The sequence below is a fragment of the Pleurodeles waltl genome, chromosome 1_1, assembly GCF_031143425.1.
Source record: "Pleurodeles waltl isolate 20211129_DDA chromosome 1_1, aPleWal1.hap1.20221129, whole genome shotgun sequence".
NCBI lineage: Eukaryota > Metazoa > Chordata > Amphibia > Caudata > Salamandridae > Pleurodeles > Pleurodeles waltl.
The window spans coordinates 3,423,687-3,451,011 of record NC_090436.1 but is presented as its reverse complement, the minus strand read 5'-3'; the positions used below and the strand labels follow the sequence as shown (position 1 = coordinate 3,451,011).

The following is a 27,325-nucleotide window of genomic DNA, read 5'->3' as shown; positions in this document are numbered from 1 at the left end:
AGTCGTGTGCCAGCAGGAGGTTCTACAGACCAGGCTTGAGGTGCTTTGGCAGAGCTGTTAGTGCCAGTCTTGTACCAGAGTGGGGGTTCTACAGACCAGACTTGAGGTGCATTGGCAGAGGTGTGCATGCTAGGGCCTGATTACAAGTCTGGCGGTCACAAGACCCCAAGACTCACAGCGGCTTTCGGACTGCTGCAGCTGTGGCAGTCCAACCACCACATTATGGATTTGGTGGGCCGACCCACCAACAGACCGCTGTCTCTGCCAGGATCCAAGATCCCGACGGGCTGGTGGCGGTCCTGGTTGTAAAAAGCCAGGGTGGAGCCTGACTGATTACAACCTTTCCTGGCCGGCCCCCTCTGTGCTATGAGATGGCACTCGGCTTCTTTAAGGGAGCCGAGTGCTATCTCCTAGCACTGTTCCAGCAGGTCTGACCGGCCGGAACGCTGCATTTCAAGGTTTCCACTTGTCAGCCAGGTCAGACCGGTGGAAATCCTGTAATGGGCCTGGGGGGAGGAGGACCACCAAACTCATGATCGGTCCCTCAGTCCTGTACCAGCAGGGGATTCTAAACACTAGGGTTGAAGTGCATTGTCAGAACTGTGAGTGTCAGTTTTGTACCAGCAGGTGGTACTACAGACCTGGCTTAAGGTGCATTGGCCGAGCTATGAGTGCCTGTCTTGTACTAGCAGGGGTTCTACAGACCAAACTTGAGGTGCATTGGCAGAGCTGTGAGTGCCAGTCTTGTACCAGCAGGGGTTCTACAACAAGGCTTGAGGAGCATTGGCAGAGCTGTGAGGGCCTGTCTTGTACCAGCAGGAGGAGGAGGTTCTACAGACCGTGCTTGACATGCATTGGTGGTGAGTGCCAGTCTTGTACCAGCCTGGAGGTTCTACAGACCAGGCTTGAGGTGCATTGGCAGAGCTGTGAGTGCCCGTTTGTATCAGAAGGAGGTTCTGTAGTCTAGGCATAAGGTGCATTGGCAGAGCTGTCAGTGCTAGACTTGTACCAGCCGGAGGTTCTACAGACCAGGCTTGATGTGCATTGGCAGAGCTGTGAGTGCCATTCTTGTACCAGCAGGGAGTTCTATATATCAGTAGTGAGGTGCATTACCGAAGTGTGGTATTCACCCTGTACCAGCAGGAAACAGGGAGGTAGCTTTTGGGGAGGGGAGGTTTGGGGTGTTACACACTTAATAAATAGTTGGGTAGAGGAACCTTACAATTGGGGCGGTGATGTGTTTGTCCGATTTCACCTGGGATTTTTAAATACTCAGACAAAAAACACACACTCAGTATCTGTTTTGAAGGTCTTAAAACATGGTATAAAATACTGTGTTTTAAATACCCCTCACAATCCGCACTCCTTACCCTTTCCATTGGCCCTTATGTTCCCATCATGCACTGCTTTCCATATAATGATTAACATTCTATGCCAGCGTGATTGTCAGAAAATGTGAAGCTCACCCCTGCCGTCCTACTGACCAAGCTACGCCCCTGGCAGCAGGGTGCTGCAGGTCAGGATTTATGTGCAATTCAGAGACTTAATTGGGGTGCATTTGCTGAGTGCATGATTATTTTTCTAGCAGCAGGAGGGGCTGCAGGTCAAACGTGAGGTGCATTGTGAGCTTCATGATTGGGACACAATTACTGAGCATAGTACACTGCGTGGCACTGCAGGTCAGGACTGAGGTGCATTTTCAGAGTATAGTACCTCTTCTCTAACAGTTGGGGTGCTGTGGGTCAGGCCTGAGGTCCATTGTTAGAGTTGAGTACCTCTCCTCTAACACAGGTGGCGCTGCAGGACTGAGGTCCATGGCCAGAATGTAGTACCTCTCCTCCAACACAGGAGGCACTTCAGGTCAGGACTGAGGTGCATTGTCAGAGTGTAGTACCTCTCCTCTAACGCAGGGGGCGCTGCTGTTCAGGTCTGAGGTGCATTACCAGTTTGTAGGATGTCTCCTCTAACACAAGGGGCACTGTAAGTCAGGGCTGAGGTCATTGCTAGGGTGTAGTACTTCTCATTTAACACATGGGACACTGCAGGTCACACGTGAGGTGCATTTTGTGAGTGTAGTACCTCTCCTGTAACACAGGAGGTGCTGTAGGTCAGTTATGAGGTGCATTGCCAGATTGTAGTATCTCTCCTCTAACACAGGGGGCACTGTAGGTCATCCGTGAGGTGCATTGTCAGAGTGTAGAACTCCTCCTCTAACAGTGGGGGCACTGTAGGTCAGATGTGAGGTGCATTGTCAGAGTGTAGTACCTCTCCTCTAACACAGGGGGTGCTGCTGTTCAGACCTGAAGTGCATTGTCATTTGGTAGTATCTCTCCTCTAACACGGGGTGCTGCAGGACTGAGGTCCATTGCTATAGTGTAGTACCACTCCTCTAACACAAAGGGCGCTGCAGGTCAGGACTGAGGTGCATTACCAGAGTGTAGTACCTCTCCTCGAACGCAGGAGGTGCTGCAGGTCAGGACTGAGGTGCAGAGTGTAGTTCCTCTCTTCTAATACAGGGAACGCTGCAGGACTGAGGTGCATCACCAGAGTGTATTACTTCCCCTATCACAGGGAGCGCTGTAGTTCAAACTTAGGTGCATTGTCAGAGTGTAGAACCCCTCCTCTAACAGTGGGGGCGCTGTAGGTCATCCGTGAGGTGCATTGCCAGTGTGTAGTACTCCTCCTCTAACGCAGGGGAAGCTTCAGGTCAGACTGAGTTGTATTGTCAGAGTGTCGTATCTCTCCTCTAGCTCACGAAGCATTGCAGGACTGATGTCTGTTGTCACAGTGTAGCACCACTCCTCTAACACAGGGGGCGCTGTAGGTCAGGCCTGAGGTGCATTGTCAGAGTGTATTACCCCTCCTCTAGCACAGGAAGCGCTGCAGGTCTGAGGTCTATTTGTCAGAGTGTAGTACCGCTCCTCTAACACAGGAGATGCTGCAGGACTGAGGTATTTTTGTCAGAGTGTAGTACCCCTTCTCTAACACAGGGGATGCTGCAGACCTGAGGTGCATTGTCAGAGTGTAGTACCTCTCCTCTAACACAGGGGGTTGCAGCAGGTAAGGCCTGAGGGGCATTTCTAGAGTGTAGTACCACTCCTCTAACACAGGGGGCGCGGCAGGTCAGGCCTAAGGTGCGTTGTCAGAGTGTAGTACCACTCCTCTAACACAAGGGGTGCTGTGGGTCAAGCCTGAGGTGCATTACCAGAGTGTAGTACCTCTCCTCTAACACAGGAGGAGCTGCAGGTCAGGCCTGAGGGGCATTTCCAGAGTGTAGTACCACTCCTCTAACACAGGGGGCGCTGTAGGTCAGACCTGAGGTGCATTGTCAGAGTGTAGTACCTCTTCTCTAACACAGGGGGCGCGGCAGGTCAGGCCTGAGGTGCATTGTCAGAGTGTAGTACCACTCCTCTAACACAGGGGGTGGTGTGGGTCAGGCCTGAGGTGCATTACCAGAGTGTAGTACCTCTCCTCTAACACAGGAGGAGCTGCAGGTCAGGCCTGAGGGGTATTTTCAGAGTGTAGTATCATTCCTCTAACACAGGGGGCGATGTTGGTCAGACCTGAGGTGCATTGTCAGAGTGTAGTCCCTCTCCTCTAACACAGGGGGCGCGGCAGGTCAGGCCTGAGGTGCATTGTCAGAGTGTAGTACCACTGCTCTAACACAGGGGGTGCTGTGGGTCAGGCCTGAGGTGCACTGCCAGAGTGTAGTACCTCTCCTCTAACAGAGGGGGCGCTGCTGTTCAGGCCTGGGGTGCATTACCAAAGCGTAGTACCTCTTCCCTGACACAGGAGGCGCTGTATGTCAGGCGTGAGGTGCATTGTCACAGTGTAGTACCTCCCCTCTGACACAGGAGGCGCTGTATGTCAGGCGTGAGGTGCATTACTAGAGTGCAGTACCACTCCTCTAACACAGGGGACACTGTAGGTCAGGCATGAAGTGCATTGTCAGAGTGTATTACCTCCACTCTAGCACAGGACGTGCTGCAGGACTGAGGTGCACTGTCTGAGTGTAGTACCGCTCCTCTAACACAGGAAGCTCTGCTGTTCAGGCCTGAGGTGCATTACCAGAGCGTAGTACCTCTTCTCTGACACAGGAGGCGCTGTATGTCAGGCGTGAGGTGCATTGCCAGAGTGTAGTGTAGGAAAGTACCATCTTGCCTGGCATGTTACCCCCATTTTTCACTGTATATATGTTGTTTTAGTTGTATGTGTCACTGGGACCCTGTTCTCCAGGGCCCCAGTGCTCATAAGTGTGCCTGAATGTGTTACCTGTGTAGTGACTAACTGTCTCACTGAGGCTCTGCTAATCAGAACCTCAGTGGTTATGCTCTCTCATTTCTTTCAAATTGTCACTGACAGGCTAGTGACCAATTTTACCAATTTACATTGGCTTACTGGAACACCCTTATAATTCCCTAGTATATGGTACTGAGGTACCCAGGGTATTGGGGTTCCAGGAGATCCCTATGGGCTGCAGCATTTCTTTTGCCACCCATAGGGAGCTCTGACAATTCTTACACAGGCCTGCCACTGCAGCCTGAGTGAAATAACGTCCACGTTATTTCACAGCCATTTTACACTGCACTTAAGTAACTTATAAGTCACCTATATGTCTAACCTTTACCTGGTAAAGGTTAGGTGCAAAGTTACTTAGTGTGAGGGCACCCTGGCACTAGCCAAGGTGCCCCCACATTGTTCAGGGCCAATTCCCCGGACTTTGTGAGTGCGGGGACACCATTACACGCGTGCACAATGGTCACTCCGAATATGGCCATGTAACATGTCTATGATCATGGAATTGCCCCCTCTATGCCATCCTGGCATAGTTGGCACAATCCCATGATCCCAGTGGTCTGTAGCACAGACCCTGGTACTGCCAAACTGCCCTTCCTGGGGTTTCACTGCAGCTGCTGCTGCTGCCAACCCCTCAGACAGGCATCTGCCCTCCTGGGGTCCAGCCAGGCCTGGCCCAGGATGGCAGAACAAAGGACTTCCTCTGAGAGAGGGTGTTACACCCTCTCCCTTTGGAAAATGGTGTGAAGGCAGGGGAGGAGTAGCCTCCCCCAGCCTCTCGAAATTCTTTCTTGGGCACAGATGTGCCCAATTCTGCATAAGCCAGTCTACACCGGTTCAGGGGACCCCTTAGCCCTGCTCTGGCGCGAAACTGGACAAAGGAAAGGGGAGTGACCACTCCCCTGACCTGCACCTCCCCTGGGAGGTATCCAGAGCTCCTCCAGTGTGCTCCAGACCTCTTCCATCTTGGAAACAGAGGTGCTGCTGGCACACTGGACTGCTCTGGGTGGCCAGTGCCACCAGGTGACGTCAGAGACTCCTTCTGATAGGCTCCTTCAGGTGTTGCTAGCCTATTCTCTCTCCTAGGTAGCCAAACCCTCTTTTCTGGCTATTTAGGGCCTCTGTCTCTGGGGAAACTTTAGATAACGAATGCAAGAGCTCATACGAGTTCCTCTGCATCTTTCTCTTCATCTTCTGCCAAGGAATCGACTGCTGACCGCGCTGGAAGCCTGCAAACCTGCAACATAGTAGCAAAGACGACTTCTGCAACTCTGTAACGCTGATCCTGCCGCCTTCTCGACTGTTTTCCTGGTGGTGCATGCTGTGGGGGTAGTCTGCCTCCTCTCTGCACTAGAAGCTTCAAAGAAATCTCCCGTGGGTCGACGGAATCTTCCCCCTGCAACCGCAGGCACCAAAAAGCTGCATTACCGGTCCCTTGGGTCTCCTCTCAGCACGACGAGCGAGGTCCCTCGAATCCAGAAACTCTGTCCAAGTGACTCCCACAGTCCAGTGACTCTTCAGTCCAAGTTTGGTGGAGGTAAGTCCTTGCCTCACCTCGCTAGACTGCATTGCTGGGAACCGCAACTTTTGCAGCTACTCCGGCCCCTGTGCACTTCCTGCGGAAATCCTTTGTGCACAGCCAAGCCTGGGTCCACGGCACTCTAACCTGCATTGCACGACTTTCTAAGTTGTTCTCCGGCGACGTGGGACTCCTTTGTGTAACTTCGGGTGAGCACCGTTTCACGCATCCTCGTAGTGCCTGTTTCTGGCACTTCTCCGGGTGCTACCTGCTGCTAAGAGGGCTCCTTGTCTTGCTCGACGTACCCTCTACCTCCTGGTCCAATTTGCGACCTCCTGGTCCCTCCTGGGCCACAGCAGCATCCAAAAATGCTAACCGCACGATTTGCAGCTAGCAAGGCTTGTTGGCGTTCTTTCGGCGGGAAAACACGTCTGCACGACTCTCCACGGCGAGAGGGATCCGTCCACCAAAGGGGAAGTCTCTAGCCCTTTTCGTTCCTGTAGAAACCTCAGCTTCTTCTGTCCAGTAGAAGCTTCTTTGCACCCACAGCTGGCATTTCCTGGGCATCTGCCCATCTCCGACTTGCTTGTGACTTTTGGACTTGGTCCCCTTGTTCCACAGGTACCCTCGACTGGAAATCCATTGTTGTTGCATTGTTGGTTTGTGTCTTTCCTGCATTATTCCTCTATCACGACTTCTTTGTCCTTAGGGGAACTTTAGTGCACTTTGCACTCACTTTTCAGGGTCTTGGGGTGGGCTACTTTTCTAACCCTCACTATTTTCTAATAGTCCCAGCGACCCTCTACAAGGTCACATAGGTTTGGGGTCCATTCGTGGTTCGCATTCCACTTTTGGAGTATATGGTTTGTGTTGCCCCTATCCCTATGTGTCCCCATTGCATCCTATTGTAATTATACATTGTTTGCACTGTTTTCTAAGACTATACTGCATATTTTTTGTATTGTGTACATATATCTTGTGTATATTTCCTATCCTCTCACTGAGGGTACACTCTAAGATACTTTGGCATATTGTCATAAAAATAAAGTACCTTTATTTTTAGTATAACTGTGTATTGTGTTTTCTTATGATATTGTGCAAGTGACACTAAGTGGTACTGTAGTAGCTTCACACGTCTCCTAGTTCAGCCTAAGCTGCTCTGATAAGCTACCATTATCTATCAGCCTATGCTGCTAGACACCCTATACACTAATAAGGGATAACTGGGCCTGGTGCAAGGTGCAAGTACCCCTAGGTACTCACTACAAGCCAGTCCAGCCTCCTACATTGGTTGTGCAGCGGTGGGATAAGTGCTTTGAGACTACTTACCACTCTCGTCATTGTACTTTTCATAAGAGAAAAATATACAAAACAAGTTCAGTGTGTGTACACATAGCTAAAAAGTTTTGCATTTCCTCTTTTCACTCTTTTCTAAAGTGCTGAAAAGTACTTCTAAACTTTCAAAAAGTTCTTAAAAGTTTAAAAAGTTTTTTTTCTGTCTTTCTAAAAAGTTCTGAAAACGTTTTTCTCTTTTTCTATCACTTTAACTCTCTCTAAAAATGTCTGGCACAGGCCAAAATGTTGATCTGTCCAAACTTGCATATGACCACCTTAGCTGGAAAGGAGCAAGGAGTCTCTGGGGGTCATTCTGACGGCCAGGGTCGGCGGGAGCACCGCCGACAGGCCGGCGGTGCCCCGCAGGGCATTCTGACCGCGGCGGTTCGGCCGCGGTCAGATGCGGAAAACCGGCGGTCTCCCGCCGGTTTTCCGCTGCCCATACGAATCCTCCATGGCGGCGGAGCAGATTCTGACACCCCCTACCGCCATCCTGTTGACCCGCCAGGAACAGGATGGCGGTAGGGGGTGCCGCGGGGCCCCTGGGGGCCCCTGCAGTGCCCATGCCAATGGCATGGGCACTGCAGGGGCCCCCGTAAGAGGGCCCCACCTTGTTTTTCAGTGTCTGCCTTGCAGACACTGAAATACGCGACGGGTGCCACTGCACCCGTCGCACCTTCCCACTCCGCCGGCTCAATTCTGAGCCGGCGTCCTCGCTGGAAGGATGATTTGCCCTGGGCTGGCGGGCGGCCTTTTGGCGGTCGCCCGCCAGCCCAGGGCAAATCCCAAAATACCCTCAGCGGTCTTTCGACCGCGGAGCGGTATTTTGGTGGGGGAAGTCTGTAGAGAGAGGTTTGAGTGTAGGGAAGAATCCTTCCTTGGAACTGTTACTTAACATGCTTAGAGAACAAGATAAGGCTAAAAGTGCCCCATCTGTTAAAAAAGTAGCTAATGGTTCCCAATCTGATCCAGGGACTCCCCCAGGAAAAAGTTCAGGAAAGAAACTTCCTAGCCTGCCCATTACTAGACAGTCTAGCATAGTTGGTAATGATGAAGAGCCACACCATACAAATAGTGTTGTCTCACATCATAGCAAAAGCATTTATTCTCACCACAGTGGTACTGATGTTTCTGTTAGCCAAGCTGTTAGGGTGCCCTCTGTAAGGGACAGGTCTCCTTCTGTTCATTCCCATCATACCTCTGTATCTAGGAATGTCCCTCCCACCAACCCTGATGACAGATTGTTAGAGAGGGAACTCAATAAATTGAGGGTGGAACAAACCAGACTGAAGCTTAAAAAGCAACAGCTGGATTTGGATAGACAGTCTTTACAACTAGAGAAGGAAAGACAGAAGTTGGGTTTAGAAACCCATGGTGGCAGCAGCAGTATTCCCCATAGTCATCCTGCAAAAGAGCATGATTCCAGGAATCTGCATAAGATAGTTCCCCCTTATAAGGAGGGGGATGACATTAACAAGTGGTTTGCTGCACTTGAGAGGGCCTGTGTTGTACAGGATGTCCCTCAAAGGCAGTGGGCTGCTATCCTATGGCTATCATTTAGTGGAAAAGGTAGGGATAGGCTCCTTACTGTGAAAGAAAGTGATGCCAATAATTTTACAGTTCTTAAGAATGCACACCTGGATGGTTATGGCTTAACCACTGAACAATACAGGATAAAGTTCAGAGAGACCAAAAAGGAGTCTTCACAAGACTGGGTTGATTTCATTGACCATTCAGTGAAGGCCTTGGAGGGGTGGTTACATGGCAGTAAAATTACTGATTATGACAGCCTGTATAACTTGATCCTGAGAGAGCATATTCTTAATAATTGTGTGTCTGATTTGTTGCACCAGTACTTGGTGGACTCTGATCTGACCTCTCCCCAAGAATTGGGAAAGAAGGCAGACAAATGGGTCAGAACAAGGGTGAACAGAAAAGTTCATACAGGGGGTGACAAAGATGGCAACAAAAAGAAGGATGGTAAGTCTTCTGACAAGGGTGGGGACAAATCTAAAAATGAGTCTTCATCAGGCCCACAAAAACACTCTGGTGGGGGTGGTGGGCCCAAATCCTCCTTTAATCAAAACAAAGAAAAGAAACCATGGTGCTATTTATGTAAAATAAAAGACCATTGGACAACAGATCCCAGTTGTCCAAAGAAAAGCACCAAGCCTCCTACCACTACAACCCCTACTGCTACACCTAGTGTCCCTACTAATAGCAGTGGTGGTGGGAGCAAACCTACTAATAGCCAATCCAAGGGAGTAGCTGGGCTCACTATTGGTAACTTAGTTGGGGTTGGCCTTGTTAGGGAGGCCACAGAGGCTGTGTTAGTCTCTGAGGGGGCTATTGATTTAGCCACCTTAGTTGCTTGTCCCCTTAATATGGATAAGTACAAGCAGCTACCCCTAATAAATGGTGTTGAGGTTCAGGCCTACAGGGACACTGGAGCCAGTGTGACTATGGTCATAGAGAAACTGGTCCACCCTGAACAACACCTACTTGGTCACCAGTTCCAAGTAACCGATGCTCACAACAACACACTTAGCCACCCCATGGCTGTTGTAAATCTCAACTGGGGGGGGGTTACTGGTCCAAAGAAAGTTGTGGTAGCCACAGATTTACCTGTAGACTGTCTACTAGGAAATGATTTGGAGACATCAGCTTGGTCAGATGTGGAGTTGGAGGCCCATGCAGCAATGCTGGGCATCCCAGTGCATATTTTTGCTTTACCAGGGCTCAGGCCAAAAAGCAAAAAGGACAGGGAAGCTTGGATCCTGGAACAATGGACCAAGTGCTCCCTAAAGCTAGGGCTAGTAGAAGCAAACCACTTCCTACTATCCCTCCCTCTACAGTGGATTCAACTTCTGAGGAAGAAGAATTCCCTCCCTGTGCAGAACCTACACCAGAGGAGCTTGAAGCAGACACTGCTGAGCATTTGGGTGAATGGGGGCCTGCCAGAGAGGAGCTGAGTGTGGCATAGCAAACCTGTCCCACATTAGAGGGTCTAAGACAGCAAGCTGTCAAACAGGCTAATGGGGATGTCAGTGACTCTCACAGAGTTTACTGGGAGGACAACCTCTTGTACACTGAGGCAAGGGATCCTAAACCTGGAGCTGCCAGGAGATTAGTGATTCCTCAGGAGTACAGAAAGTTCCTCCTAACTCTTGCCCACGACATTCCCCTAGCTGGACATCTGGGTCAAATGAAAACTTGGGACAGGCTTGTTCCCTTGTTTCATTGGCCTAGGATGTCTGAGGACACAAAAGAGTTTTGTAAGTCCTGTGAAACCTGTCAAGCCAGTGGCAAGACAGGTGGCACCCCAAAGGCACCCCTTATTCCACTGCCTGTGGTTGGGGTTCCCTTTGAGAGGGTAGGGGTTGACATAGTTGGCCCCCTTGACCCTCCTACTGCTTCAGGCAATAGGTTTATCTTGGTGGTAGTGGACCATGCCAGAAGATATCCTGAAGCAATTCCTTTAAGGACCACTACAGCACCTGCAGTGGCAAAGGCCCTCCTGCGAATATTTTCCAGGGTGGGCTTCCCAAAGGAAGTAGTATCAGACAGAGGAAGCAATTTCATGTCTGCATACTTAAAGGCCATGTGGAAGGAGTGTGGTGTGACTTATAAGTTCACTACACCCTATCATCCACAAACAAATGGACTGGTGGAGAGATTTAATAAAACTCTCAAAGGCATGATTATGGGTCTCCCTGAAAAACTCCGCAGGAGATGGGATATCCTTCTACCATGCCTCCTTTTTGCCTACAGGGAGGTACCCCAGAAAGGAGTGGGCTTCAGCCCCTTTGAACTTCTTTTTGGACACCCTGTTAGGGGTCCACTCACACTTGTCAAGGAGGGTTGGGAACAACCTTTAAAAACTCCAAAACAAGATATTGTGGACTATGTACTTGGCCTCAGATCAAGGATGGCTGAGTATATGAAAAAGGCCAGTAAAAACCTTCAGGCCAGCCAAGAGCTCCAGAAGCAATGGCATGATCAGAAGGCTGTTTTGGTTCAGTACCAACCAGGGCAGAAAGTGTGGGTCTTGGAGCCTGTGGCCCCAAGAGCACTCCAAGATAAATGGAGTGGACCCCACACAATTGTTGAGAAAAAGGGTGAAGTCACCTATTTAGTTGACTTAGGCACTGCCAGGAGTCCCCTTAGGGTGCTCCATGTCAACCGCCTGAAACCCTACTATGACAGGGCTGATCTCACCCTGCTCATGGCAACTGAGGAGGGACAGGAAGAAGACAGTGATCCTCTACCTGATCTCTTCTCTTCCACAGAACAAGATGCTCTTGTGGAAGGTGTAGTTTTGGCTGATTGTCTTACTGCTGAGCAGAAAGACCATTGCATAAATCTCCTAGATCAATTCTCTGAACTCTTCTCTACTGTGCCAGGTACCACTTCTTGGTGTGAGCACACTATAGATACTGGAGACAGCTTGCCTGTCAAAAGTAAGATCTATAGGCAGCCTGACCATGTCAGGAACTGCATAAAGCAAGATGTGCAGAAAATGTTAGAACTAGGAGTGGTTGAGCACTCTGAAAGTCCATGGGCTTCTCCTGTGGTACTTGTACCAAAACCCCATTCCAAAGATGGAAAGAAGGAAATGCGGTTTTGTGTAGACTACAGAGGTCTCAACCTGGTAACCAAAACTGATGCTCACCCTATACCCAGGGCAGATGAGATCATAGATACACTGGCATCTGCCAAGTATCTAAGCACTTTTGATTTGACTGCAGGGTATTGGCAGATCAAATTATCAGAAGATGCTAAACCTAAAACAGCATTTTCAACCATTGGAGGACATTACCAGTTCACTGTAATGCCTTTTGGATTGAAAAATGCACCTGCCACTTTTCAGAGGTTGGTGAACTGAGTCCTGCAAGGGCTGGAAGCTTTCAGTGCAGCATATTTGGACGATATAGCTGTCTTTAGCTCCAGCTGGGATGATCACCTGGTCCACCTATGGAAAGTTTTGGAGGCCCTGCAAAAGGCAGGCCTCACTATCAAGGCTTCAAAGTGCCAGATAGGGCAGGGTAAGGTGGTTTATCTGGGACACCTTGTTGGTGGGGAACAGATTGCACCACTTCAGGGGAAAATCCAAACAATTATTGATTGGGTTCCCCCTACTACTCAGACTCAGGTGAGAGCCTTCCTAGGCCTCACTGGGTATTACAGGAGGTTCATTAAGAACTATGGCTCCATTACAGCCCCTCTTAATGACCTCACATCCAAGAAAATGCCTAAAAAGGTATTATGGACAGCAAACTGTCAGAAAGCTTTTGAGGAGCTGAAGCAGGCCATGTGCTCTGCACCTGTCCTGAAAAGCCCTTGTTACTCTAAAAAATTCTATGTCCAAACTGATGCATCTGAATTAGGAGTAGGGGCAGTCCTATCACAACTTAATTCTGAGGGCCAGGATCAACCTGTTGCTTTTATTAGTAGGAGGTTGACCCCTAGAGAAAAGCGTTGGTGTGCCATTGAGAGGGAGGCCTTTGCTGTGGTCTGGGCACTGAAGAAGTTGAGGCCATACCTGATTGGCACTCACTTTATTGTTCAGACAGACCACAAACCTCTACTTTGGCTAAAACAAATGAAAGGTGAAAATCCTAAATTGTTGAGGTGGTCCATATCCCTACAGGGAATGGACTATACAGTGGAACATAGACCTGGGAGTAGCCACTCCAATGCAGATGGACTCTCCAGATATTTCCACTTAGACAATGAAGACTCATCAGGTCATGGCTAGTCTTATTGTCCTTCGTTTGGGGGGGGTTGTGTAGGAAAGTACCATCTTGCCTGGCATGTTACCCCCATTTTTCACTGTATATATGTTGTTTTAGTTGTATGTGTCACTGGGACCCTGTTCTCCAGGGCCCCAGTGCTCATAAGTGTGCCTGAATGTGTTACCTGTGTAGTGACTAACTGTCTCACTGAGGCTCTGCTAATCAGAACGTCAGTGGTTATGCTCTCTCATTTCTTTCAAATTGTCACTGACAGGCTAGTGACCAATTTTACCAATTTACATTGGCTTACTGGAACACCCTTATAATTCCCTAGTATATGGTACTGAGGTACCCAGGGTATTGGGGTTCCAGGAGATCCCTATGGGCTGCAGCATTTCTTTTGCCACCCATAGGGAGCTCTGACAATTCTTACACAGGCCTGCCACTGCAGCCTGAGTGAAATAACGTCCACGTTATTTCACAGCCATTTTACACTGCACTTAAGTAACTTATAAGTTAAAGGTTAGGTGCAAAGTTACTTAGTGTGAGGGCACCCTGGCACTAGCCAAGGTGCCCCCACATTGTTCAGGGCCAATTCCCCGGACTTTGTGAGTGCGGGGACACCATTACACGTGTGCACTACATATAGGTCTCTACCTATATGTAGCTTCACAATGGTAACTCCGAATATGGCCATGTAACATGTCTATGATCATGGAATTGCCCCCTCTATGCCATCCTGGCATAGTTGGCACAATCCCATGATCCCAGTGGTCTGTAGCACAGACCCTGGTACTGCCAAACTGCCCTTCCTGGGGTTTCACTGCAGCTGCTGCTGCTGCCAACCCCTCAGACAGGCATCTGCCCTCCTGGGGTCCAGCCAGGCCTGGCCCAGGATGGCAGAACAAAGAACTTCCTCTGAGAGAGGGTGTTACACCCTCTCCCTTTGGAAAATGGTGTGAAGGCAGGGGAGGAGTAGCCTCCCCCAGCCTCTGGAAATGCTTTCTTGGGCACAGATGTGCCCAATTCTGCATAAGCCAGTCTACACCGGTTCAGGGGACCCCTTAGCCCTGCTCTGGCGTGAAACTGGACAAAGGAAAGGGGAGTGACCACTCCACTGACCTGCACCTCCCCTGGGAGGTGTCCAGAGCTCCTCCAGTGTGCTCCAGACCTCTGCCATCTTGGAAACAGAGGTGCTGCTGGCACACTGGACTGCTCTGAGTGGCCAGTGCCACCAGATGACGTCAGAGACTTCTTCTGATAGGCTCCTTCAGGTGTTGCTAGCCTATCCTCTCTCCTAGGTAGCCAAACCCTCTTTTCTGGCTATTTAGGGTCTCTGGGGAAACTTTAGATAACGAATGCAAGAGCTCATCCGAGTTCCTCTGCATCTCTCTCTTCACCTTCTGCCAAGGAATCGACTGCTGACCGCGCTGGAAGCCTGCAAACCTGCAACATAGTAGCAAAGACGACTACTGCAACTCTGTAACGCTGATCCTGCCGCCTTCTCGACTGTTTTCCTGGTGGTGCATGCTGTGGGGGTAGTCTGCCTCCTCTCTGCACTAGAAGCTTCGAAGAAATCTCCCGTGGGTCGACGAAATCTTCCCCCTGCAACCGCAGGCACCAAAAAGCTGCATTACCGGTCCCTTGGGTCTCCTCTCAGCACGACGAGCGAGGTCCCTCGAATCCAGCAACTCTGTCCAAGTGACTCCCACAGTCCAGTGACTCTTCAGTCCAAGTTTTGTGGAGGTAAGTCCTTGCCTCACCTCGCTAGACTTCATTGCTGGGAACTGCGACTTTTGCAGCTACTCCGGCCCTTGTGCACTTCCGGCGGAAATCCTTTGTGCACAGCCAAGCCTGGGTCCACGGCACTCTAACCTGCATTGCACGACTTTCTAAGTTGGTCTCCGGCGACTCCTTTGTGTAACTTCGGGTGAGCACCGTTTCACGCATCCTCGTAGTGCCTGTTTCTGGCACTTCTCCGGGTGCTACCTGCTGCTAAGAGGGCTCCTTGTCTTGCTCGACGTCCCCTCTACCTCCTGGTCCAATGTGCGACCTCCTGGTCCCTCCTGGGCCACAGCAGCATCCAAAAACGCTAACCGCACGATTTGCAGCTAGCAAGGCTTGTTGGCGTTCTTTCGGCGGGAAAACACTTCTGCACGACTCTCCACGGCGAGAGGGATCCGTCCACCAAAGGGGAAGTCTCTAGCCCTTTTCGTTCCTGTAGAAACCTAAGCTTCTTCTGTCCAGTAGAAGCTTCTTTGCACCCACAGCTGGCATTTCCTGGGCATCTGCCCATCTCTGACTTGCTTGTGACTTTTGGACTTGGTCCCCTTGTTCCACAGGTCCCTCGACTGGAAATCCATTGTTGTTGCATTGTTGGTTTGTGTCTTTCCTGCATTATTCCTCTATCACGACTTCTTTGTCCTTAGGGGAACTTTAGTGCACTTTGCACTCACTTTTCAGGGTCTTGGGGTGGGCTATTTTTCTAACCCTCACTATTTTCTAATAGTCCCAGCGACCCTCTATAAGGTCACATAGGTTTGGGGTCCATTCGTGGTTCGCATTCCACTTTTGGAGTATATGGTTTGTGTTGCCCCTATCCCTATGTGTCCCCATTGCATCCTATTGTAACTATACATTGTTTGCACTGTTTTCTAAGACTATACTGCATATTTTTGGTATTGTGTACATATATCTTGTGTATATTTCCTATCCTCTCACTGAGGGTACACTCTAAGATACTTTGGCATATTGTCATAAAAATAAAGTACCTTTATTTTTAGTATAACTGTGTATTGTGTTTTCTTATGATATTGTGCATATGACACTAAGTGGTACTGTAGTAGCTTCACATGTCTCCTAGTTCAGCCTAAGCTGCTCTGCTAAGCTACCATTATCTATCAGCCTATGCTGCTAGACACCCTATACACTAATAAGGGATAACTGGGCCTGGTGCAAGGTGCAAGTACCCCTAGGTACTCACTACAAGCCAGTCCAGCCTCCTACATGTAGTACCTCTCCTCTGACACAGGAGGCGCTGTATGTCAGGCGTGAGATGCATTACCAGACTGAGGTGCACTGGCAGAGTGTAGTACCGCTCCTCTTACATAGGGGGTGCTGTGAGTCAGGCCTGAGGTGAATTACCAGAGTGTAGTACCTCTCCTCTGACACAGGAGGCGCTGTAAGTCAGGCGTGAAGTACATTGCCAGAGTGTAGTACCTCTCCTCTGACACAGGAGGCGCTGTATGTCAGGCGTGAGGTGCATTACCAGACTGAGGTGCACTGCCAGAGTGTAGTACCGCTCCTCTTATATAGGGGGTGCTGTGAGTAAGGCCTGAGGTGAATTACCAGAGTGTAGTACCTCTCCTCTGACACAGGGAGTGCTGTGGGTCAGGCCTGCGGTGCATTACCAGAGTGTAGTACCTCTCCACTGACAAAGGAGGCGCTCTGTGTCAGGCGTGAGGTGCACTGCGAGAGTCATGACTTTAAACACATATACTGGGTGCAGTACCCCTCTTGTAACAGCAGGGGGTGCTCCAGGTCAGTACTGAAGTGTACTGAGAGAGTCATGATTGGATCACATGTATTGACTGCACTAGCCCCCTTGTTGCAGCAGGGGGCGCTGCAGGCCAGGCCTGAGGTGCACTGTAAGATTCATGATTGAGACACACGTAGTGGGTGCAGTACCCCCAACAGGGCACACTGCAGGCCAGGCTTGAGGTGCACTGCGAGAATCATGATTAGGACACCTGTACCAGGTGCATTACACCTCTTGTTACAGCAGGGGGCGCTGCAGGCCAGGCCTGAGGTGCACTGCAAGAGTCATGATTGGGAAACACGTACTGGGTGCAGTACTCCCCACAGGGGTCGCTGCAGGGCTTAGGTGCACTGCGAGAGTCATGATTAGGACACATTTACCGGGTGCCATACCCCTCATGTAACAGCAGGGGGTGCTGCAGGGCTTAGGTGCACTGTAAGAGTTTTGATTGGGACACATGTACCAGGTGCCATACCCCTCATGTAACAGCAGGGGGCGCTGCAGGGCTTAGGTGCACTGTAAGAATCATGATTAGGACACATGTACCGGGTGCAGTACCCCTTTTGTAACTGCAGGGGGCGCAGCAGGGCTTAGGTGCACTGTAAGAATCATGATTAGGACACATGTACCAGGTGCAGTACCCCTTTTGTAACTGCAGGGGGCGCTGCAGGGCTTAGGTGCACTGTAAGAGTCATGATTAGGACACATGTACCGGGTGCAGTACCCCTCATGTAACAGCAGGGGGCGCTGCAGGGAATAGGTGCACTGTAAGAATCATGATTAGGACACGTTCCGGGTGCAGTACCCCTTTTGTAACTGCAGGGGGCGCTGCAGGGCTTAGGTGCACTGTAAGAGTCATGATTAGGATACATGTACCGGGTGCATTACACCTCTTGTAACAGCAGGGGGCGCTGCAGGCCAGGCCTGAGGTGCACTGCGAGAGTCATGATTAGGACACCTGTACCAGGTGCATTACACCTCTTGTAACAGCAGGGGGCGCTGCAGGGCAGGCCTGAGGTGCACTGCAAGAGTCATGATTGGGACATATGTACCAAGGGCATTACACCTCCTGTAACAGCAGGGGGCGCTGCCGGGCTGAGGTGCAATGTAAGAGTCATGATTAGGACACATGTACCGGGTGCATTACACCTCTTGTTACAGCAGGGGGCGCTGCAGGGCAGTACTGAGGTGCACTGCGAGAGTCATGATTAGGACACATGTACCGGGTGCATTACACCTCCTGTAACAGCAGGGGGCGCTGCAGGGCTTAGGTGCACTGTAAGAGTCATGATTGGGACCAGGTGCAGTTCCCCTCTTGTAACTGCAGAGGGCGCTTAGGGTCAGAGCCTCAGCTGCCACCAATGCTCCACCTCATCAACACTGGTTCTCTTTCTCCTACAGATCCTTTGATCCTCGGAGCGGATATTGACCTACAGACCATCGGAAGTGATGTGATCAGCCTGGAGACCTTCTTCAAAGCCTGGCTGCAGGACCACGGCACGGACCGCGAGCACCTACACCTCCTCTTGCCCCCCAGCGGCCTCGGGGCGCCCCTCAAGACTGGCATGAGTAGGACGGCTCCCTTCACCCCTCTATCAACTTTCTATTCAGTGACTCCTCCCAGTGCCCCCACATGTTCCAAACAGTGCCCCCCCAGTGCCCTCCACCACCCACCTGTTTTATACAGTGAACCCCTCATGCCTCACCCAACTGGTCACAAAAACCATGCACAAAGCTGGACACACACTCAATCCCATTTTTACCTCTAGCAACAGAGTCAAATTCAGCCATGTCATAGAACTCACCTGGACCGACCACACCATAGCTCACTTCACCATCTCCGACGCTCACCACACCATCACCAGGCACCACAACCCCTTCCACCTCAGCTGGGGCAAGGTAGGAGAGACACAGTGGACTCAGGCCCTCAGCACTTTTCAAACCAAGGCCTCATCAGACCTAGAACAAGCTATCCAGAACTTCTCCACTTGGATCACCTACAGTCGCCCCGCTGAAACCAGCCAGAACCAACAAAAACTCAAGGCAAGCCAGCTAGTCCACCGAGACCTCAGAATCACCAAGTATATCTGCCACCTACTAGAGAAGCAATGGGGATCCACCGGGAACCCCTCTGACAGAGCCGCTAACAAACCAGCCCTTAGCCACTACCACTGGCAAATCAAGGAAGCAGCCATGAAGCAGCCATCACAGCCCACATCGACACTGCAGCCACCTGCACAAAGGAACTGTTCACAGCAGTCAAAGGATACTCCAACCCAACAGCCATAGAGAACACAATCCACCCATACCAAGAACTCTGCAACACCCTCTCGGACTACTTCCTCGGCAAGATTGCCACCAAATACAACAACTTCAACCCCCCAAACCACAGTCCTCAACATCAGCACACACCAACCGAACTATGACCACCTGGATGCCGCTCACCACTCAGTCCACCTCGGCCATCATGTCATCCATCCACTTCGGAGCATCCTCAACCTCTGCCCCCACTACTTCTTTAGCCTTGAAACCCATCACATCAGCACAGAACTCACCAGCAGCCTCAACACCTCCATCATCACAGCCGCCTCCCCGGACAAATGGAAACATGCAAAGATCAGACCCCACCTAAATAAACCCTTCGCCGACCCCAGCAAACTCAAATACTATTGACCAATCTTGCTGCTCCCCTACCCGCCAAAGCACTTGAGAAGGCCATCCATCAATCAATAGCTCTCCGAATACTTGGAGCAGAACAACCTGCTAAATATCTCCCAATCAGGATTTTAAGGCATCTGCAGCACTGAGACTGCACTCATCGCAGCCACGGATGACATAAGAACACTCCTCGATCACCGGGAGACCACAGTCCTGATCCTCCTCAACCTCTCAGCAGCATTCAACACCGTATCACACCACACCCTCATCAACAGACCCTACAACATTGGCATGCAAGCGAACGTCCTGAAATGGATTGCCTCCTTCCTGACAGGACGCACCCAGAGCATGCAGCTGCCTCCCTTCACCTCCGAACCCACGAACATCATATGCGGTGTACCACAAGTGTCATCCCTCAGCCCCACACTGTTCAACATCTATATGACCCCCCCGGCGGACATTATCAGATCCCACGGTCTCAACATCATATCCCACTTGGACGATATACAGCTCCTTCTGTCGCTCACCGAAGTCCCGCCCACCGCCAGAACTAACTTGTGAAATGCCATGATCAACGTAGCCAACTGGATGAAAGCAAACTGCCTCAAACAAAAGTTCTAATCTTCGGGAGAAACACATCCATGTGGGACCACAGCTGGTGGCTGGACGAGCATCCGACCCACAGACCATGCACGCAACCTGTGCTTCATCATTGACAGCAAACAAACCATAAAGCGACGAATCACCTGAATCGCCTCCTCCTGCTTCCAAACCCTCTGTATGTTTTGCAGGATCTTCAGATGAATCCCAATCAACACCAGAAAAACTGTCACCAAAGGGCTCATCACCAATCACTTCGATTACTGCAAAGCACTCAGCTCCAGCATCTCCAACCAACTGTTAAAAAGATTCCGGACCATACAGAATGCGGCAGCTTGACTCCTCCTCGACCTCCCAAAATGTCCACACCTTATCCCCCACCTCCGAAAGCTCCACTGGCTTTTCTCCCATCCAGAAGAGATGCCAGCTCAGGATCCTCAGGCACGCCTACAAGGCCTTACACGATTACACCAGCACTCTTCGTCACTGGCCCTTGCACACACACCCTGAACCGGTCTCAGCCGCAGCGTTGCCCGATGCTTCTCCTACATCACCGCCAAGGCCTGGAACGACCTGACCCTCCACCTCCAACCAGCACCCTCCCTCGCGGACTTCAGGAAGAAACTCAAAACGTGGTTTTTCGACAGAGACCTTGCAGCTCAATGCCCATATACCCCAAGGGGGGATAGTTCTGCGTTGTACGAATGATCGATTTATGTTCCATGCAGTGACCCCGTGCCCTTCACCCTTTTCCCACCTGTATAATGCAATGACCCTCCAGTGCACTCCACCTCTCCCCCACCTGTTCCATATAGTGAGCCCCCGGTGCCCCCACCTGTTCTATACAGTGAGCCCTCAAGTCCCTTCACTCCTCTCATCCTCCACCTGTTCCATGCTGACTCCCACAGTGCCCCTCCCAAACCTATTCCATACATTTACCCCACCAGTGCCTGCACCCCTCCGCCCCCACCTCTTTCCTTAACCTGCATGTTTGTTTGCCCCCAGTGTGTGTGAAATGTGACGTCCAGGAGCGGCTGCTGAACCCGGACCTTCTACCCACGACTGGAGCGCCAGTGAACACACCAAGCAAGATGGCCGCCTCACAGACCACCTCCCTGTGGAGGCTGAGAGTCATCAAGTGAGTAGCACAGACCCCTTTTCCACACTTGTTCTCACGTCTTCCTTCCAGACCCATCCAGTGGTGATGAGTGGCTGCGTGGCACACTGGTAATACTCATTCATCTGATTTCACACTATTTTGTCCCAGTGCTTAATGCATGGATTGTTGGGGTGGGGGTGGTTGTATCCAAGTAATCACCTTTCCAAAAGTGTTATTCTTTTATTTATTTTTTATTTACTATGTAAAAGGAACTGCTATCCCTAGAACTTCCTGGTATTTTAAAGCTCCTGCGATCTGCAAAAAAGACTTTGGGCTGGAGAGTATTAACCTAAGTACTGGAGCAAGTAATGCAGAATTGGAGTAATGAAGATTACCAGTAAGGAATCTACCCACAGCTCCTTACCCAGCGTTCCTCGTCCCAGTGTTTACAGAATGCAGAGATGCCCAAACATAACTTCCCCCGCACCTGATCCCAAATTAACATATACCATAGTCATGCTGGAGTAAATTAAATTACTCATAATTATGCTCCTGAGCAGTCAGACTGAAAGATATTAAGGTACCTTATTTAACGTCAGACCTTTTGTAGCTAAAATACAATTTCATATTGTTAGCTCGGTTCAACATATATTGATTAACAAACGTCGCTGCAGTTGTAGCAACACAAATGTCCAAAAACACAAACATAGATTAAATCAATCAATCAGGATTTGTAATGCGCGGCCAATCACAGAACGGGGTATCCAGGCGCATTCACCCCATTCTACCGCTGCCACTGCTCTTGTGGGGCGATCCTTTCCTGAACCGAGAGGAGACTGGCCTGATCTGGAACATGGTACAAGTACTAGCCCCTTAACCACTTAGCTGCTGGCCTCCAACTCCCCCCCCACCCGCACCCGTGCTGAGCCTTTTTTTTTGGCTATTTGGGGCAGTTTGCGCATACACCCTCCCAACTTTTTGTCCACATAAGCTACCCACGCCTATCCTAGGGATTCTAGAGGTACCCAGAGTTTGTGTGTTCTCCTGAAGGAGACCATGAAATTAGCCAAAATACAGCAAAACATTTTGTTGTTTTTTTTAAATGGGAAAAAAGGGCTGCAGAAGAAGGTTTGTGATTTTGTTTCCCTGAAAATGGCATCAACAAATGGTTTGCGGTGCTACAATTGCCACCTTCCCAGCTTTCAGGAACCGGCAGCTTGAATCAGAAAACCACATTTTTCAACACAATTTTGGCATTTTACTGAGACATACCTCATTTTTACTATTTTTTGTGCTTTCAGTCTCCTTCCAGTTAGTGACAGAAATGGATAAGAAACTAATGCTGGCTCCCGGATAGCTAAACATTTCTGAAAAGTAGACAACATTCTGAATTCAGCAAGGGGTAATTTGTGTAGATCCTACAAGGGTTTCTTACATAAAATAACAGCTGAAATAAAAAAATATTGAAATTGAGCTGAAAAAAACAGCCTTTTTTCTCCACGTTTTACTCTGTTACATTTTCCTGCGATGTCAAATTTGTGAAAGCAATATACTGTTACGTCTGCTGGACTCTTCTGGTTGCGGGGATATATAGGGCTTGGAGGTTCATCAAGAACCCTAGGTACCCAGAGCCAATAAATGGCCTGCACCCTGCAGTGGGTTTTCATTCTATACCAGGTATACAGCAATTCATTTGGTGAAATGTAAAGAGTGAAAAATAGGTATCAAGAAAACCTTTGTATTTCCAAAATGGGCACAAGATAAGGTGTTGAGAAGCAGTGGTTATTTGCACATCTCTGAATTCTGGGGTCCCCATACTAGCTTGTGAATTACAGGGCATTTCTCAAATAGACTTCTTTTTTACACACTGTCTTACATTTGGAAGGAAAAATGTAGAGAAAGACAAGGGGCAAGAACACTTGTTCCGCTATTCTGCGTCTCCCCCAAGTCTCCCAATAAAAATGTTACCTCACTTGTATGAGTAGGCTTAACACCTGCGACAGGAAACGCAACATGGACACATCACATTTTTACATTGAAAACGGACGTGTTTTTTGGAAAGTGCCTAGCTGTGGATTTTGGCCTCTAGCTCAGCCGGCACATAGGGAAACCTAGCAAAACTGTGCATTTTTGAAAACTAGACACCTAGGGGAATCCAGGATGGTGTGATTTGGGCTCTCACCAGGTTCTGTTACCCAGAATCCTTTCCAAATCTCAAAATTTGGCGAAAAAAAACACCTTTTCCTCACATTTGGTGACAGAAAGTTCTGGAATCTGAGAGGAGCCACAAATTTCCTTCCAGCATTCCCCCAAGTCTCCTGATAAAAATGGTACCTCACTTGTGTGGGTAGGCCTAGTTCCCACAACAGGAAATGCCCCAAAACCCTATCTGGACACCAAAATTATCAAATACAAAACTACCTGTTTTTGCGGAGGGGGCGCCTGCGTTTTTGGTCCTGGGTTCAGCAGCCATACAGGGAAACCTACCAAACCCAGACATTTCTGAAAACTGGACACCAGAGGGAGTGGTGTGGTGTGACTTGTGTGGATCCCCCAGTGTTTTCTTACCCAGAATCCTCAGCAAACCTCAAATTTAGCTAAAAAAAATCACATTGCTGTGTGGGATCGCCGCAAAGTTCCTACCACCCAACGTTCCCCTCAGTCTCCCTGTAAAAATGATACCCCGCTTGTGTGGGGGGGGGGGAATCAATGCAGGTCCAAAAGGGCAGTTTGAAAAAAGCAGTTTTTAGGCTGACAAGTGGGGCAGAATTTTTAATCGGTATAGATGAGACAACGCTGGGTGGTGGGAATTTTGTGGATTCTTGCAGATTCTGGAAAGTTCCATCACAAAAATGTGGAAAGAATGTGTGATTTCCAGCAAAGTTGGGGGTTTGCAGGGCATTGTGGTTAAAAAAATGTTGCGGGTGCATGTGAAGCACACCACCCTGGACTCACCCAGATGTTTCGTTTTCAGATGTGTCAGGGTCTTGTGGATTTTTCTACATGGCAGCGCCCCAAAGTCCAAAAAGTGCAGGTAATCATTCCAAGTGGGACGATTTTAGAGTTCACCAAGCTCTCATGGCCCAAATGTAAAACCAAAACCCAAAATAATCAAATGTCCTCTTGCTTGCTGTGGGATAAGATGTTTGAGTGTGAGGGGGGAGAGCTGAAAGACTGTTATCCCCGTTAGTTGGGGTGGGGGCATAACCATACCCATACTGGTTGGTAGCCACCACCCCACCATATATATTTTTTTAATTCCCAGGCATCTAGTAGACTTTCTGCCCCCCCCCCCGGGTGTGGATCTGGGGTAGTTGCCCCATCTGCCCACTGGTGGGCAGAACAACTTTGGCCCCATTTATTTGGGGTGAGGATATGGCCATACCCCCACCCTCTTATTTTGAAAAAAGAAATCTTCCCTGGTCTCTGGTGGGCCCATGGGGAGCGACCCTTGCCCAAGGGGCTGCCCCCCAAACAAAACACACACACATATACACACACCAATCCCTGGTACCTAAGTGGTTTCTACCCCCCCCCCCCCCCCCCGGGCAGATCGGCCTAATAGAAATAGGCCGATCTACATCCAAGGGGAGCAGAAATGGCCTAAAATAAATTCCCCCCCCCCAGGGGAGCGACCCTTGCCCAAGGGGCCCCTCCCCCCCTTTCATGCCTCTCTCGCCCCCTCCATGTGTTCGGAGGAGAAATGCTTTTGCATTTCTCTTCTGGTCTATGCTGGAAGTTGAGCTTCCAGCGCGGAGGTGTAGCTGCTTCCGAAGACAGTGTCCCGGCACTCACGGCATGCAACCGGTACTAAAAGCCAAATAATTAACCTAAAGCCAGTGCTTAATTTGAAAATAAAAACTTGCTGGTGCTAAAAACCCTCCTCTGAAACACACGGCTGCTGCAATTAAATGTGCGAGCACCGAATACTGATGCAGTGTAATCCTGAAGCCACCTCGGGCCTCTTTAATCCATTTACAGCCATTCCCTGCCCCTTCAGCTCACTCTTGCAGCTTTCTGCTCTCTCCCATTGTGACGCTTTCTCATTTTTCTCTTCCTCCATCCGCAGTAAATGCTTGTGGAAGAAAAGTAAGTGCCAGTGCCCCCTGCACCGGAAATAACAAGCACAAATTAAGCGCTGCCTAAAGCCAAGAATAAGAAGCATCAAAAGCAAAGTTAAAAAAGAAAAGTATTCAAATTCTTCTTAGAGATGCCTTCAGAGAGGGCTAAACGAAGAGAAGGTGGTACTGAAGCTTATGATCTCCCTCCTCTCCTCGCTTGCCGGATTCACGGAACTTAAAGTAGTTTTAAATTATCCGATCCCAAGGTTCTAGCCGGACAATAAGCTTTGATTCTCTTCCTTAAATAGAGGGTCCTTTATGCTGAAATGCTCTGTAGGCAAAGGTTAGAGCCTTGATCTGAATCCCTTTAATTCCAGGCAGCCCCTACAGTTGTTGCAAATAAGGTGTCACTGATAATCAAACAGGAATTTTCAAAATAAAATGGGCAGCTGCATTTTGAATAACCTGAAGGCGCTGAACCCAAATATAGGCTGTTCACATAATCCAGGTTAGAGGTCACCTGAGAATGAAGAATAGTCTTATGAGAATCTTCAGGAACCAACTGCAGCATCCTTTGAAAACATTTAACAGCAGCTAGAAGAAAGTGCCTTGATTTAGGGTTCAAAAGAAAGGTTAGAATCAAAGTTGATGCCCATATTTCTTCCTGTTGAAGTCAGTGTAGGAGCAGCCCCGAGCTCGGAATCAGGGGAACATTTGGTTCCAAATAAACAAATCTCTGTTTTTTCAGAGTTGAGCTTGAAACAATTACTGTCCATCCATTTAACAACTGATATAAGACACTGTTTAAATGAACTCAAACTTCCACGTCAGACAGGACGAGTTGAGTGTCAATAGCGTATGAAATCACACGCAAACCCCATGATTCTGCAAGGCTCCAAAGAAACATTGAAGATGGTAGGGCTGAAAGCAGAACCCTGAGGAACCCAACATCCTAGTGGTTTGGGGGTAGAAGTATAAGGAGGCAGAAAACCAGCTGGAGTCCTGTCTTTGAGAAAAGATTTCAGCCAAGGCACACAGTAGACTCCAGTCTCCCTGAGCCTGTTTAGTAGAATAGTGTGAGAAACCGTGTCAGATGCAGAGGATAGATCAAGTAAGAGCACCATCGCTGAGGAATTCTGGTCAAGATTATCCTTAGTAAACTTTGACTTCAAGCGAGGCGATTCTGTACTAAGGCCTGAATGGAATCCGGATTGTGATGCGTGTCGCAGGTGGATGGATTCCGACAAGTGTTGTCTGTTAACTAGTTTCTCCAGCATTGTCCCATCTTCTCCAGGATATCAGAAAACTTTGAAAATTGCCTCCTGTAAGAACTGAGAAAGTTCTCCAGACAGGAGAAGGGTACAACTGAGATTTTTTTAAATCAATCTAAACTAGATCCAATGACGAGCATATCTTCTCTTGCTGGATTGAATTCTAGAGCTTGAATTGTCATTGGTACTGAAAGCAAAAGAGTGATACTCTCAAACTCTTTCCTCTCAACTTCTAATCTGAGATGTTGGGGTGAAAACACAGACAGAAGACGAAGAATGCGTGTACCTGGTAGAAACTCCCTACCTAAGTTACCAGTACTTTCTCCAGATTGGGCAGACATTGTCCAGAAATTCCCTATTGGTTTCATCCTCCCTCCCAGTCCCGAAAAGTAACTGAAAAATCAGAGTAATGTTGAAATAGGCATGCAGCCCAACAACATTGGATTGACATGTAAGAGCTTCTGTACTTCCTGAGAGTGAAACGCTAAAACGGGACGATACACAAAATGCAGTGCAGTGTGCCGATCCACAGAACTTTCTGTTCTCGTTCCCACTTCTTTTGCCTGTCTTTTAAAAAAAACACATTTTTTGTACCCTACTGTTCATGTAAAGTGTCCTGGATCCAGACGGTTGACTCAGGTAAGACATTGCCAAACATTTGTCTGTTTCCACCAACCCAGCTGTCCCTCTGTCTTCCCCAAGAACTGCCAAAGTCCCCATACTGTCAGTCTCTGATTGGAAGAGTGACTCTGTCCATGGGTAAACCACTGTTCTCTCGTAGGGGATTTCCATGTATAGTCATAAGCACTGAATAGTTTGCGCGCCTGCGGGGACCCCGGAGCACTGTTGTGTAGTATATTCTTAAGTGCAATCATCAGCTCCTTGACAAAAAGGTCTGTGAAAAACACTTAAGAATAACAATGTGCAGCCTATGTGAACAGCTACACAGGCCAAATTGTTAGAAGAAAAAACAGTTGTAGTGTAAATTTCACGTTTAAACCTCTATTTATTCTATAAATACATAAATAAATACATTCTCATATTTTATTTACACCTCTCATGAGAATAAAACAATGTAGGGCAGTGTAGCCCATAGGCTGCCATTATACAGAATGAAAATAGAGCTGTGCCTTTAAGAAAGTAAAGTCTTCCTGTTTCCCATCATGCACAGCAAAAGGCAGTTGCCTCAGTTCTTTTTTCCGGCTCCTGCTGA

General features: G+C 49.2%; 1 protein-coding gene across 1 annotated transcript in view; it reads left to right on the top strand.

The window, feature by feature from the left end:
- M1AP (meiosis 1 associated protein) overlaps positions 1-27,325 on the top strand; it is a 232,950-nt gene that overhangs the window by 108,435 nt on the left and 97,190 nt on the right. The window contains exons 4-5 of the mRNA XM_069202732.1: positions 17,825-17,992; positions 20,687-20,819. Of these exons, the coding sequence (XP_069058833.1) occupies positions 17,825-17,992; positions 20,687-20,819 (301 nt within the window). The remainder of the gene's footprint in view (positions 1-17,824; positions 17,993-20,686; positions 20,820-27,325) is intronic.